The 15,870-nt window shown below is 48.4% G+C and overlaps 2 protein-coding genes across 2 annotated transcripts; both read left to right on the forward strand.

Annotated features, from left to right (window-relative positions):
- Positions 1-3,426: 3,426 nt before the first annotated feature.
- On the forward strand, positions 3,427-4,371 carry LOC308260592 (olfactory receptor 10C1-like; the record flags this gene model as incomplete). The annotated part of the gene is made up of 1 exon (XM_080691981.1): positions 3,427-4,371. One exon carries the CDS (start codon positions 3,427-3,429, stop codon positions 4,369-4,371), a length of 945 nt encoding a protein of 314 aa, XP_080548107.1.
- A 9,124-nt stretch (positions 4,372-13,495) lies between these two features.
- On the forward strand, positions 13,496-14,449 carry LOC308260587 (olfactory receptor 6N2; the record flags this gene model as incomplete). The annotated part of the gene is made up of 1 exon (XM_080691976.1): positions 13,496-14,449. The coding sequence occupies one exon, from the start codon at positions 13,496-13,498 to the stop codon at positions 14,447-14,449; it is 954 nt and encodes a 317-aa protein (XP_080548102.1).
- Positions 14,450-15,870: the final 1,421 nt, after the last annotated feature.

Here is a 15,870-nt window from a genome sequence, read left to right on the forward strand (position 1 = left end):
AGAAAATAGGTCTGGGAGTATAGCCCAGAGGTAGAAAGCCCTGGGTTCCACCCCCACAGTGCCACACATACACACACACACACACACACACACACTAGTCTAAAAGTGGCCGCTCATAGAAGGGCATAGTTATATTTGAAGAGTCTGGAAAGACGGCTAAGTATACAAATCCATGAAACAGGGATGGAAACAAGGGGTGCCTGGGGGTGTGGGAACGCTGGGTATGCGCTCATGCAGTGCGGGTTCTTGCAAGAATCGGTCCCAGGGAAGGGCCAGCACTTCAGGGGGAGCAGAGTGCAGCTAAATGTTGCTGCAGACAGGATGAGGCTTGCAGAATCCCTGCATGCTGGAGAGACTCTCCCCATCCTAAAGTGGCATTAGCCCTTTCAGAAGCAAGTATCTTCTTTTCTTTTGGCTCAGAAATCTCCAGTGTCAGCCAAGTGTGGTGGGACACACCTTGAATCTCAATTCCTGAGAGGTTGAGACAGGAGGATTACGCTTTCGAGATCAGCCTCAGAAACTTTGTAAGGCTCTCGTCAACCTTTGTAAGACTCTCATCATATAAAACTCTGTGTCAAAACAAAAAATAAAAGCCGGGCGTGGTGGCGCACGCTTGTAATCCCCGCGCTTGGGAGGTGGAGACAGGAGGATCGCGCAGGTTCGAAGCCAGCCGCGCCGCTGGCTTAGGAGACCCTGTTTCCAAATAAAAATATAAAATAGGTCTGGGAGTGTAGCCCGGAGATAGAAGGGCTTCCAGGAACCCTAGTACCACCAAAAAAAAAAAAAAAAAAAAAGTGCCGGGGATGTAGCTAGGAGGAAGAATGCCCCCCCCCCAGTACCACACACACCCAAAAAAGCCTCCAACATCCACAGTAAACGCTGAAACTTAATGTCAAGACAGTCAAGATTTCCTTTCCATCCAGTGTCATCCTCTTACCAGTGTCTTACAGTTACCTCCTTGCCTTAAATTTAATTTAGCAATTGCTTTATCTTCACCCCATCTCTGAAAAACAAAAATGCATTTGGATCTAGGAATGGACGAGTATCTCACTTCCCACAGAGAAATGCTATAATTCTGTTATTTGTCTGGACTCCATGTCCGTCCCAGTACACACTCAAAGATAGTTCTCAGCGGAGACCAAAGCTCAGGTGCCGTCAGGATTTTTAATAAAAACGAGAATATGAATATCAAGAAAAATGATAGCCAGGGCGTGGTGTCACATGCTTGTCATCCCAGCATTCGGGAGGCTGAAACAGGAGGATCGCAGTTCGCAGACAGACTCAGCTACTTAGTGAGGCTCTCTGCAACTCAATGAGACCCTGTTTCAAAATAAAAAATAAAACAATAGGGCTGAGGGTGTAGCTCGGAGGTGGAATGCCTTTGGATTTCATTTCCAGTACTACAAAAAAAATGATTATGAAAAAAATTAACTAGTATCATGAGCATGTCCCTGGTAAAAATAATGGTGGTGTTGGCATAAATAAGGATTCATAGGGCCACTGATGGAGCCTCGGAGCAGGACACGCAGAGGCAGAGTGTTGCTGTTTAACAAGCAATCATTGCAACTATGGATAAATGCAGTGGGCACAATGGAGCTGGGATGGAGGCGGGGAAAGGAAGGTGGTGCGGCCAGCACCAAGCACAGGCGGTACTCGGATAGACTGTTCACAGTGCAACCAAGTTAGTAATGACGGCCAACAAATTATGCAAAGAAAATTCACAAGGTAAAGTCCATTTCTGGGGCTCCCCAAGGTGTTTTTTTTTTTTCTCTCTCCATATATACATTAGGATGTTTCTCTACTGGAAAGCTCTTTTGGTGATTGCAAAAACTTCTAGTGACCCAGAGGAAGCAAAGGCCCTGGGATTGGATTCCGGAATCCCCAAGTGAAGACTGCAGCGTTGAGAAGTCCTTGGAGAAACAGAGCGTCTGCTGTACTTCCCTAGGCCCAGCTCCCTGCCCTGCGGGACTCACGCTGCGAGAGGCGGCCTTAGCAACTCCAGGGAACGGAGACCAAGGAGCTCGGGAAACCCACGTCTGCAGGAACACCCAGTATAACTGGGGCAGAAAGAACACCAGGACAGATGCGACGAGTTCTCTTGTCATCGGAAGAGCCAGGTAATGGGCACTGGTGGTGCAGAAGAGGTGAGGACAGCCGAGGGAGGGGGCCAGGGGAACCAGGGGCCTTTCCAGAAAGTCCTCTCCAAGTGTGGGAGCAGAACGCTAGGGATGTTTATACAGACCCCCCCCCATCTCCATGGTAACTGACAATTCAGTGACTTTAGAGAATCACAGACCAGCCGGCTCATGGGGGCTTTGTAAGCATCTGCTCAAACCTCTTCATTTTATTTATTTATTTATTTATTTATTTATTTATTTATTTATTTGCTGGTCTGGGGATGGAACCCCAGGGGCATTCTACCTCCGAGCTACACCCCCAGCCCTATATTTTATTCATTATTTGGAAACAGGGTCTCACTGAGTTGCAGAGGGCCTCACTAAGTAGCTGAGGCTGTCCGTGAACCCTGGTCCTCCTATCTCAGCCTCCTGAATGCTGGGATGACAAGCCCTGTGCTCCATGCCCACCTAAACCTCTTCATTTAAAAAAAAGAGGAAGTTGAGGAAGAGAAGGAAGATATGTCCAGGCTCAACATTTGTTCTGATTTAGTGGCAAACTAAGCTATCAAGCCAGTCCCCACAAGGCACTCTGGGCTTACTACAGACCTTGCGGGCCTGCGTCCTGCGGGTCTTAGATCATCAGTTCTCTTCTCTCCCACTTGGGAGCTTTCCTTAAAATGTGCCCTGTTCACCCACCAACTATTTATCCTGTCCTACAGTTCTGAGCTGTAAGAAGGAATCCCAGAGCGTCCTCATTCCTTTCTTTGCTTCCTCTTTCTCCTTCAGCCTTTATGAGAACGCCGCTGAGTTCTGGAGACTCCCTGAAGGAGCCTTCCTCGACAGGAAGACGTTTTTACTAAGCATATGTCTCCTTTCTCCCAGTTTTGTATGGCTGGATATTGAATATCAGCATGCTGAATGGGTGGATATTTAAAAGTATAATGGGATATTTCATGAGGGACCATAGGCGGATTTTCCCATCTTTTTATTTACTGGCAGGGAAGATGAATGAAAATCCTGGGGCCTGACACTCTCCTGTCACAGTCTATACAGCAGGACAAGTTCTGGCCTGAGAGTCAAGGAACCTGAAATAGCCGTCAACCCTGGCTGCAGACTTTGAGCACATCACCTCTGATGTGCTCAGAGAGGCTCTGGTATCCGGTTCCTCTTTTAGAAAGTGGAGGGAGCTGCTTTGATATTGTGTAAGTTCTGGCATATCTACTCATTGCCTTCAGTTCTGGAGAAATTTCTCAAGAGGAACGATTCCGAAGTCCTTCCCCTGCTGCCTCTAAGGCTGGTCCCCAGAGTCATGGATCACGCCAACCACAGCTGGCCCCAGACTTTCCTTCTGGCTGGCTTCTCACTCCCCGGGGGCCTTCGGCCTCTGGCCTTCTTGGGGGCCCTGTGCATCTACCTCCTGACGCTGGCGGGGAACCTGTCCATCATCGTCCTGGTGCGCGCCGACGCGGGGCTGTCCACGCCCATGTACTTCTTCCTCAGCGTGCTGTCCTTCCTGGAGCTCTGGTACGTCAGCACCACGGTGCCCACCCTGCTGCGCACCTTGCTGGCCGGGCCCTCTGCCATCGCCCCGGCCGCCTGCTTCACCCAGCTCTACGTCTTCCACTCCTTGGGCATGGCCGAGTGCTACCTGCTGGGCGTCATGGCGCTGGACCGCTTCCTGGCCATCTGCCGCCCGCTGCACTACCACGCGCTCATGAGCAGGCAGGCGCAGCTGTGGCTGGCGGGGGCCGCCTGGGTGGCCGGCTTCTCGGCGGCCCTGGTGCCGGCCGGGCTCACTGCCTCCCTGCCCTACTGCTGGTGCTGGGTGGCGCACTACTTCTGTGACCTGGCCCCGCTGATGCGGCTGGCCTGCGTGGACCCCAGCCGGCACGCTCGGATCTACATCGTAGTGATCGGCTTGATCAACACCTGCAATCTCAGCGTCATCTTGGGCTTCTATGGCGGCATCCTGCGGACCGTGCTGCGGCTGCCCTCGGCGGCCAGTCGTGCCAAGGCCTTCTCCACCTGCTCCTCGCACGTGACCGTGGTGACGCTGTTCTTTGGGTCTGCCTTTCTTGTGTATGTGGGGCCCCCGGAGATCCGAGCCCAGGGCAGGGACAAGCTCCTCGCCTTGGTGTACACCTTTCTGACCCCTTTTCTCAACCCTATCATTTATACCCTTCGGAATAAAGAGGTGAAGGAGGCTGTTAGGAGGGTCATCCAGAGGTCAAGGGTCATGTTAAAGAGACCCTGAGTCCTTCAAGGCCGGAATCCACACACTTGGTAAGTGCTGGATTTAGTTGGTAAAGTCGAGAGGTTCAGCTAAAGAACTGATCAAAGAACTTGTGACCTGTACGGCCAAAGTTGAGTGATTTTTGGATTGGGCAAACTGAGACATCGAGAGGGAGAAGAAAAAGGGTCCCAAGACTTATTAATACAGAATAAATTACACAGAAGTGGAGAAATAACGCCCTAAAAAAAAAAAAAAGGCAGGCATGGTGGAGCACGCTTGTAATCCCTGCGCTTGGGAGGTGGAGAAAGGAGGATAGTGCAGATTCGAAGCCAGCCTTGCTGGCTTAAGAGCCCCTGTTTCCAAATAAAAATATAAAATAGGTCTGGGGGTGTAGCCCAGAGATAGAAGGGTTTCCAGGAACCCCAGTACCACCAAATAAATAAATAAATAAATAATAAAAAGAACTGAACATTTTAAGTAGAATAGGAACTTGGAAAGAAATTAAATTGTGTTGAGAAAATGTTAAAAATCAACAACGGTGATGATCCTGGTGAGACTCTTAGAGAAAAGTCAAGAAAGTAGTAACTAATGCCAGGTATGAAGGCACACGCCTGTTATTCCAGTCCTTGGGAGGCTGAGACAGAAGGATCACAGGTTCAAGGCCAGCTTCAGCAACTTACCAAGACCCTCACCAACTTAGTGAGACCCTGCTTCAAAATAATAAATAAATGAATAAATACATAAATAAATAAAAAGTAGAGAAAAGACTGGGGTGGGTGTAGCTCAGAGATAGAGTTCCCCTGGATTCAGTCCTCAGTACAAAATAAAAGTAAAAACAAACAAACAAACAACAACAAAAAGGACTGATTTCTGGATTCAATCCCAGTATCTTTTCTCTAAACTGACTTACTGATAAAATAAAATCTCATAGAAAGTTCCAGAAGTCTTTGGGAAAATCTGACAATCTTTTCCCAAGGCCAAGCGCATCAGCCATGACATTCAGGAAAGAAAAAAGAAAAGGAGAGATGGTGGAGTTGGGAGTTTCCACCGGCCACCAAGTGATTGAAACTTATAAAATAATGTGTTGTGTTCTGTGGCCTACGAGGGCGACAGCATCAGCAGGGGTTATAAGTGGCGCTTGGGTTCACGTGACGCCCCACCGTTTGGACCTCGAGGCTCCTCTAACCACCGTTCAAACGCATAACTAAAGCCAGCCTCAGAAGGGCGTGGGAGCCACAGGAAGAGCTCAAACATATGCAGAGTCTGAATTTCTGAACAGGTTTTGGGGCACCTGTCATCTAAAAGCTTAAAAGTCGTCAGAAGCACTTTTAAGTCTTTTCAAGGTTGCTACCCTAGGTGGTAGAAGGGAGAAGAAAGTACGGCGTAACTATCGCTTTCAAAATTAAAAGCCATTCGCAATGTTTATGATTTTTTTTTTTGGGGGGGTCAGGGGATGGGACCAAGGGGCATTTGACCTCCAAGCTACAACCCCTGGTCTCTTTTTTATTCTTTATTTTGAAACCAGGTCTCACTGAGTTGCAGAGGTCCTCACTAAGTAGCTGAGGCTGTCCGCGAACTGCGATCCTCCCGTCTCAGCCTCCCAAATGCTGGGATTACAAGCGTGCGCCACCACACCTGGCTTTATATTTTTCTCTTGTAAAACAAAGGCTAAACTTTCTTTGATGGGAGAGCATCAAGTTCAGACATGTCTGAAATAATGAATCATAAATACAATTTATGGACCATTCTTTTTTTTCTTTTTTCTTTTTTTTGGTACTGGCAATGGAACCCAAGGGAAATCTACTTCTGGGCTATACTCCCAGACCTATTTTATATTTTATTTGAAAACAGGGTCTCACTAAGTTGCTGAAAGACTCACTAAGTAGCTGAGGCTGGCTTTGAACCTGTGATCCTCCTGTCTCAGCCTCCCAAGCACTGGGATGACAAGCGTGCGCCACTATGCCCCGTTTATGGACCATTCTTAATCTCTCGTCCTGGACACTCCAGAATCTACTGAGTCATGCTTTATAGTTCCTGGCAGACATGAAGGCTCACATCTTACAAGCGTGATGAACATGAGCAGCAATCCTGTCCGGTGCCTTTACTGGAAGACGCAGAAGCAAAGCAGAAGAGGTCTGTGGCTAGGAGGCCTCCGAGGAAGAATACTTACTGATAACTCCCCATCGACTTGGTTACCCTGCACAGCTGTGGAGTTTAGAGGGTTTTATATATAATGACACTCGGTCCCTCTCCTATTAATAACAGTCCAGAGATTTCTAAACATCTCTGGATAAACTGTTGTTGAAATCCTGTGCTTCAAGGTTTTCTTTCAGTGATAGTTTGTTTTCTTAAGAGATGCTTCTATTGGTGCAGCAGGTGAGCTATGAGGAGCTGCGACCCTCCTACGTGCCCACTGCGATCGGCCTGCTCCTCCATCCCGTACGCAACGTTAGCCGATCTGTGTCTTTCCTGGATTCTCCTTTCCCCCGGCTCTGCAACTTCATCCCCACCCACTATTCTCCTGGTCTGTCTCCTTCTTTATCTGAAGCCCCTTTGCTTTCCTGGGACCATATATTTCCTCTCCTAAGGTAGTTTGTTTCCTTCTTAATAGATGAGCAATTCTTTATTTTTTTTTAATTTTCCTTCTTCAAAAGGAGGCTTATATGACATCCTTGGCTATACAGGTTTCCCACAGATGGCTCCGCTGTCGTCCACCCCATAAAAGACACTGCCCATGTATTCTCCAGATGCGCAGCTATAGGGCTCTAAAGGCATACTTTTTTTTTTTTGGTGACGGTACTGGGGGTTGAACCCAGAGGCATCCTATCTCTGAGCTGCACCCCCAGCCCTTTTTATATATTTTTTTGTTTTGTTTATTCTTTTAAACACTGTCTAGTTAGGTTGCCGAGAGTCTCACGATGTTGCTGAGGCTGGTCTTGAAACTGCTTCCTCCTGTCTCAGCCTCTCAAGTACTAGGATTATAGGTATACATTTTGAGTGTACACTGAAGCCCAAATAAGAGAAAACTTGTATGAGAGTATGGATTTTCTCTTTGCACACATGGGAATTTGGGAGCTGGGTGATGCTTTCTGGGAGAGGGAGAGAAAGATTTTCAGGGATCTTGTCCAATGGGAACATCCTCAAAATATTAGAATTAGAGAAATGTTATTGAAAATAAAAATTGTGTGTGTGTGTGTGTGTGTGTGTGTGTGTGTGTGTGTGTGTGTTGCATACATGTACCAGGTTGTCCAACTACAGTCCAAGATCTAACTCTAATTATGTCTTGGGTATCAGGTAAGCTCTGCAGTTGTTTTGTAAATAAAGGTCTAAGGGAGCCCAGCCTCTTCCTTTCCTGTATGTATCGCCAGTGGCTACACTGGTGCTCCAAATGCAGATGTGAATGGTTGTGATAGATCACAGGCTGGAAACAGCTAAAATGTTTATTATCTCACCCTTTAATAAAGAGCTGGCCTAGCCAGGTATGGCGGTGCACCCCCCCTAATCCCAGTACTTGGAAGGCTGAGACAGGAGGATCTCAAGCTCCAGGCCAGTTTCAGCAACTTAATAAGACTCTGATTCAACATTAAGAAAAGGAGAAAGCGTTGGGGGTGTAAATTGGAGATAAAATATCCCTGGGTTCCATCTCCAGTACTGCAAAAACAAAAAGCTCATATAGCTTATATTTAGCCAGATGTGGTGACGCACACTGTAATCCCAGTACTTGGGAGGCTGAGGCAGGGGGATCGTGGGTTAGAGACCCGTCTCAGCAACCTGGCAAGGCCTTCAGTAACTTAGTGAGACCCTGTTTCAAAATAAAAAGCACTTGGCGGTGTGGCTCAGAGGTAAAATATCCCTGGGTTCGATCCCCAGCACAAAAACCAAAACACAAAAAGCAATTAGTCTAGCCACATTTTGTGTTTTATATCTCACCTCTGATGACACGTATTTATACAGGGATAAGTGAGTGCCTGAGGGACGTGGGTGATGGTGCTGACCAGGGTGCAGGGTGGAGCAGGAGCCGCTCTGTGAACAGCCGGGGCCCTGGCTGCTCTTCTCAGACCACTGTGGTCATTTCTGGAACGTGATGCTCTCGAGTGATCGGCACAGGCCCTGGTCAGAGTGCACTGGTGCAAGACCCTGACCGTCACCTGTGTGTCCTTGGCCACACTGTGCAGATGCAAAGTGGGAATCACATCAGCTTCAAGGAGTCACTGTGCAGATCGGGTTAGTTGATGCAAGCCTCATGCTTAGAGGACACCTGAGACCTGGCCAAACCTCAGGAAATGGCAGTCTGGTTGAAGCCAGGGTTCAAATCAAGGTTCCTCAGGTTCTGCAGCCCATACTTTCTCCTAACGGGCAGCTCTGATCAGAGAGGCTTCCCCTAAGAGAATTGTGTTAGGTAGTTAGTATTAGGCCTTTTCTATCTTAAGAAGTCACTGGAGCTGGGCGTGGTGGCGCACGCTTGTAATCCCAGCATTTGGGAAGCTGAGACAGGAGGATGGCTGTTTGAGGACAGCCTTAGCTCCTTAATGAGGCCCTTTGCAACTCAGTGAGACCCTGTATCAAAATAAAGAATCAAAAATAGGGCTGGGGGTGTAGCTCAGAGATGGAATGCCTCTGGGCTCCATCGACAGTACTAAAAAAATAAAGAATAAAAAATAGGGTTGGGGATGTAGCTCAGAGATAGAATGCCTCTGGGCTCCATTCCCAGTACCAGGAAAAAAAAAAAAAGAAGAAGAAGTCACTGGAGGCAAGGGGCCAGGGTGATTGTGAAGCATTAGGAAATGAAATATCATACATTTTCTGAGCCCAATTCCCAGGCAGGAGGCAAACTTGGCCTGTCTCCAAGTCCCTCCCAGGGGTCCTTGAGCCAGATCCTCACCAGCTTCTGGGGCCTCTCCCTTGTCTGTCTCCCCTGTGACCTAAAACTTCCAGTGTGAGCTCCAGAGTTCCCGCCTGTGGGGATAATAGTCACCAAGGAGAAGAAAAGACTCCTAGATCTAGTCTCCATTCTTCTCACTTATACCAAGCCAGGCCAAAGCAGACCATGTCCAGCTGCTGGTAGGTGAACTGGGGTGCACACTAGCTGTATTGATAAGGACTAGAGAAGTGGGGCTGGTAAGGGATCTGAAAACAGCTCATCTTTGGAAATCAGAGAGTTGGTGTAATGGAAACGTAGTGACTTAAATAACTCGGGTCTTGGGATATCCAGTTTTAGCAATTTCGGAGTGTCAGATCTAAGAGAGACTGTGAAGATCATCTAATCTAAATTTTTTCTACTCAACACTTAAATTTCCTCTACAATCAAGAGTTGGGCACCTAGCTGGGCGTGGTGGTGCACACTTGTCATCCCAGCATTTTGGAGGCTGAGACAGGAGCACAGTGGTTCGCGGCCAGCCTCAGCTACTTAGTGAGGCCCTTTGTAACTCAGTGAGACCCTGTTTCCAAGTAAAGAATAAAAAATAGGGCTGGGAGTGTATCTCAGAGATAGAATGCCCCTGGGTTCTGTTCCCAGTACAGAGAGAGAGAGAGAGAGAGAGAGAGAGAGAGAGAGAGAGAAGAAGAAGAAGAAGGAGGAGGAGGAGGAGGAGGAGGAGGAGGAGGAGGAGGAGGAGGAGGAGGAGAGGAGAGGAGAGGAGAGGAGAGGAGAGGAGAGGAGAGGAGAGGAGAGGAGAGGAGAGGAGAGGAGAGGAGAGGAGAGGAGAGAAAGGGGAGAGGGGAGAGGGGAGAGGGGAGAGGGGAGAGAGGAAAGAGAGAGAAAGAGATTAGTTAACACCTTTCTTGGAAATGTTGGGAGAAAGAACACTGCCATGTGCATGGGGTCTCCTGAGAAGGTGTGGGTAGGAATGGTAGGGAGCAGACCATGCGTGTGGAGACATTTTACTAGAAATGGCTCACCCAGGTTCCCTGAGTGTGGAAGTAGACCCCTGGTGGTGCAGCAATCAGGGTCGGTCTGTCTCTCTGTCTCTCTGTCTCTCTGTCTCTCTGTCTCTCTCTCCCTCGGTACTGGGAATGGAACCCAGGGGCATCTCCCTCTGAGCTTCAACCCCAGACCTATTTTTTATTCTTTATTTTTAAACAGGGTCTCACTAAGTTTCAGAGGGGCTCACTACGTAGCGGTAGCGGAGGCTGGCCCACCCTCTCCTCCTGTGGAGTAGGTCTCGGGTGGCTGGATATGAGGTTGGGGGTTCCCAAGTCCCCACCATTTGGAGGTGGAGGCTATTGTTCTCACGTCTCCACTTGCTCAGGAAGTTGCTGCTGCTCTTTTAGCCTTGGCGTCTAAATGCGTCCTGGGAAGTGTTCTTGCGTCTCTCTGTTCTTCGCCCCGCCCCCACGAAGGTAGTCTGGGATGTGGGCTGCTGCTTCACTCGGCTTTCCTGAGATGAGCTGGAGGTGAGCCGCCTCCGGGTCTCCATCCATCGTTATCTTCAACACAGCACACCAATGTTTGTTATTGCATTGCATTCTGCTAATGTATAAAAAGCTGGATGCTGTCAGGAATTCTATTCAGCCGTAAGGAAAAATAAAGCTATGTCATTTTCAGGGGAATGGATGAAACTGAGGAACCTTGTGCTGAGTGAGATTAGTCAGTCAGAGAAAAAATGAAAGGTCATGCCCAGTCACGCCCCGCGCTTGGGAGGCGGAGACAGGAGGATCGCGCAGGTTCGAAGCCAGCCCTGCTGGCTTAAGAGACCCTGTTTCCAAATAAAAAGGTATAAAATAGGTCTGGGAGCATAGCCCGGAGGTAGAAGGGCTTCCAGGAACCTCAGTACCACCAGAAAAAAAAAAAAAAGAAAGGTCAGATGTTCTCATATGCAGAAGCTAGTGAGGAACTGAGACCCAGGAGGGGCTCCAGACAAAGGAAAACCCTAGTGGAGTGAAGGCGGGGTCCTACCTGGGGGAGAGGGGATGGGGAGGAAGACTTGAAGAGGGAAAACTCCAATGGACCTGATGTACATACCCAAATTTATCATAGCCAATCACTGCGCTGAGCACAGGAAGGTAGGGAGGGGGAGGGAGGGGTGGGGTCTGGGGAGGGCTTAACGTTGCTGTGTGCATGTGCCTCTATCACCCAGAACTGCATCCAGATGATTACAATGCATCAATAAAAAAGGTTATAATAAAAAAAAGTGTCAGGGTCTAGAGCTCCTGGAACTGCTCCACGGGTGGTAGTACTTCCCCGACTTGCACACACAGTTGGCTTCAGACAAGCTCACTTGTAGAACGAGGAAACCTGGTCTACAACAATTCCTCACATGTAAAAGATGAGCAAAAACATTTCTTTGTTCCTTCCGGCTTTGTAGAAGGAAACAGTGGGCCTGTCAACAGGATTTAGGAGAATTGAGGTCAGGTCAATTTTGAGATGCTAAATTTATTTGGCTGATTTTTTAATATAATTTTTTAAGTTCTTTATGTGGATCATATTGAAAATTGCATACATTCAGACTGTGCTTGGTGCCCTTTCCCCCTCCCAACAACGAGTGTCCAGGCTGACCATGCTACATTCACACTTGTACACATATTCGGATGTAGCTCCTCCATTAATCAACCTTAGCCTTCTTCCTCTCCTATTCTTCCATTTCAGCTTTGCTGAGCTTTCCCCTCCATCATCTGGAGTCCCTCTGGTATCCCCAATGCTCCCTAGTTTGGGGATATTAGAGAAAACATCTGTCCCTTCTCTTTCTGTCTTGGCTGATCTCACTTAACATAATGTTCTCCAGGACTTTCCATCTTCTTGCGAATGCCATGATTATAGCTGAGTAGAATTCCACTGTATGTATTTCCCATAATTTTTTTTTTGTGGTGCTGGGGTTCCTGGAAACCCTTCTGCCTCCGGGGTACACTCCCAGACTTATTTTATATTTTTATTTGGAAACAGGCATGTGCCACTGTCACCTAAGGGGAGGGAGGAGGGAAGAGACAGGGGGGAGCTGTGGGGAAAGGAAGGAAGGAAGGAAGGAAGGAAGGAAGGAAGGAAGGAAGGAAGGAAAAAAGAAAGAAAGAAAATAACCAGCATGGGGTTGAAGGACATAAAATCAGATTGTGTTCCCACAATATTATTATTATCATTCTTATTTGTGTGGCACTGGAGATCAAACCTGGGCATTCTACCTTTGGGCTACACAGCTGTGTGTGTGTGTGTGTGTGTGTGTGTGTGTGTGTGTGTGTGTGTGTGTGTTACTGGGGTTGAAACCCAGGGGCTGGCTGCAAATCGCAATCCTCCCGTCTTGGCCTCCCGAGTGCTGGATTACAAGTGTGTACCACCACGCCTGGCTACCCCAGCTCTTTTTATTTTTTATTTTTTTTGTTTTGAAACAGAGTCTCACTAGGTTGATAAGAGTCTCACTACTCACTGAGGCTGTCTCTGAACCTGTGATCCTACTGTCTCACTCAGCCTCTCAAGTACTGGGATTACAGGTGTGCACCACTGTACCCTGCCTTTTTTAAAAAAACAGGGTCTTGCTAAATTTCTGAGGCTGGTCTCAAACCTGCGATCCTCTTGTCTCAGCCTCCTAAGTACTGGTATTTCAGGCATGTGCCACCATGTCTGGCTGCTATTATTTCTAAGGAAGTGTTAATGGTATTAACAATGAAAATGCTACTTTTTTACTTTATGGTGGTACTGGGGTTCCTGGAAGCCCTTCTACCTCTGGGCTACACTCCCAGATACATATGTATATATATATATATATATATATATGTGTGTGTGTGTGTGTGTGTGTGTGTGTATATATACACACATATATATGCATATATACACATATATATATATATGCATATATATATAAATTTTTTTATTTTTTAATTGGGAAACAGGGTCTCTTAAGCCAACGCAGCTGGCTTCGAACCTGCGCGATTCTCCTGTCTCTGCCTCCCTCCCAAGCGCGGGGATTACAAGCGTGCGCCACCACACCCAGCTCTGAAAATGCTACTTTTTGATTGATGAGAGAGAGAAAAAAAAATATGAAGGGAGATGGAGAAAGAAATAGGGAGAGAGAGAGAAAGAAAGAGAGGAGACAGAGAGGAAGAGAGAGAGAGATACAGGGAAAGAGAAAGACATAGGGAGAGAGGAATTGGGGCCCGGCTTGGCGGCCCTCTTACTCCAGCTCTTTCCTCCTCCCCTCCTCCTTCACCTCAGTTCTCCATGGAGCGTCACAACCGCTCGAGCCTGGTGGAGTTTGTGCTTCTTGGCTTCCCGGATGTGGGGCGCATCCGGGGTTGGCTCTTCACGCTGCTGCTGCTGGCGTACCTGTTCACCATCGGCGGCAACCTGCTCATCTTCTTGGTCATACGGCTGGACACGACCCTGCACAAGCCCATGTACCACTTCGTGAGCGTCCTCTCCTTCCTGGAGCTGTGGTACACAGCCACCACCATCCCCAAGATGCTCGCGAATCTTCTCAGTGAAAAGAAGACCATCTCCTTTGCAGGATGCCTCCTCCAGACCTACTTCTTCCACTCCCTGGGGGCCTCGGAGTGCTACCTGCTCACAGCGATGGCCTACGACCGCTACCTGGCCATCTGCCGGCCCCTGCACTACCCAGCCATCATGACCCCAGCGCTCTGTGCCAAGATGGCCACTGGCTGCTGGACCTGCGGCTTCCTGTGCCCCATCTCTGAGGTCGTCCTGGTCTCCCGGCTCCCCTTCTGTGACTACAATGAGATCCAGCACATCTTCTGTGACTTTCCCCCGCTGCTGAGCCTGGCCTGCCAGGACACCTCCACCAACGTGCTGGTGGACTTCGCCGTGAATGCCTTCATCATACTTCTCACCTTCCTTTTCATCATGGTCTCCTACGGGAGGATCATTGGGGCCGTATTGAAGATCAAAACAGCAGCAGGGAGAAAGAAGGCCTTTTCCACCTGCGCCTCCCACCTGCTCGTGGTCCTCATCTTCTTCGGAAGCATCATCTTCATGTATGTGCGGCTGAAGAAGAGCTACTCCCTGACTCTGGACCGAACCCTTGCAGTAGTCTACTCCGTCCTGACGCCGTTGGCCAACCCCATCATCTACAGCCTCCGCAACAAGGAGCTCATTAAGGCCATCCGGAGGACCATCTTCAGGCAGGGGGGTGGGGCCAGTCCCGCACACCACTGACCTGCCAAGGCCCTTGCCTAATGTTCACCTGAAGGAGTTCCTCACACCTGGGGAGTGGCCTTGAAAATTGCCATGCCTACGCCAGATTCCATCTTCTCTCATCACCTTCTCAATGACTTTATTTCACAATGTTTGTCTTCTGTTCCTTGCAGTTTCCCCTTATTTCTTTGGGGGGGGGCTCTGGTCAGTGTTATGATTAGCTATAGAATTGCCCCTTGAAGAGCTCATGAGTTGGTGTTTGGAGTTGATCTGACTGGGTCATGAAATTTGTAATTGCAACAGTGGATAAGCCCACCAGAATGGATTTACCTAGGTGGAGCCTGGTAGACCAGTAGGTGTGGGTGGAGGGAGTGGGAGTGGATCCCTGGGCTTCGGCCTTGGAGTTCATGTGGGTTCTTCCTCCCCCTGCTCTCTCTCTTGTTTCTGGCCTCCATGATGTGAGGAGCGCAGCACATGTGCTCATTCTTTTTCTGCCTCCTGCCACCATACCTTGAGATCTGTGGTCCCCGGCCTCACATGGACTGAGCTCAAAACAGTAAGAAAATAAATCTCTTTTCCTCTAAGTTACATGGTTGATCTTTTAGATGATAGATGCAAAGATGCCGATGGCAACAGTCAATGTAGTCGGCATGTGAGAACATTCCAGTGTCTGTGTTCTCTTTTAAGGCGCACATGTCTCCTTTGCACACAGCTCTGTCCAGCTAGGTTTGGTCAGTTTCCCTGCTCCCTGTTCCAAACAAACTTCTCAACAGAGCCTGGTTCCTCTTCTTCACTTTCTACTCCTCAACCCATTGCACCTGGCTTTGTCTCAGACATTCTGACCAACATTTTGCCAAGGTTACTAATGCCCTCCACAAGGCCAAATGTATTAGCTCTTCCTCACCTCTCCCTTTTCTTGAAATATTAATATGCAGGCAGTCCTTTATCCTCTCCCTCTTTCTCTTCCTCCTCCTCCTTCTCCTTCACTATTAAAGATTGAACCCAGTGGTGATCTACCTCCAAGCTACACCCCAGCCCTATATATTTTTTATTTTGGAACAGGGTCTCACTAAATTACTAAGGGTCTTGGTAAGTTGTTGAGGCTGGCCTCAAACCTGTAATCCTCCTGTCTCAGCCTCCCAACTATGGGATGACAGGCATGCACCACCGTGCCTGGCTATCTCCCAGGAATTTAAGATGCCAAAATGGAAGCTACCTCTCCCTCCCTCCCTCCCTCCCTCCCTCCCTCCCTCTCTTTCTTTCTTTCTTTCTTTCTTTCTTTTTTTGTACTGGGGGTGGAAACCAGGGTCATTCTACACCCCCTGCCCTATTTTTGATTCTTTATTATGAAACAGGGTCTCACTAAGTTGCAGAGGGCCTCACTAAGTAGCTGAGGTTGTCTGCGAACCACGATTCTCCAGTCTCAGCTTCACGAATGCTGA

The sequence above is a fragment of the Muscardinus avellanarius genome, assembly GCF_963383645.1.
Source record: "Muscardinus avellanarius genome assembly, chromosome: 3".
NCBI classification, from domain to species: Eukaryota; Metazoa; Chordata; class Mammalia; order Rodentia; family Gliridae; genus Muscardinus; species Muscardinus avellanarius.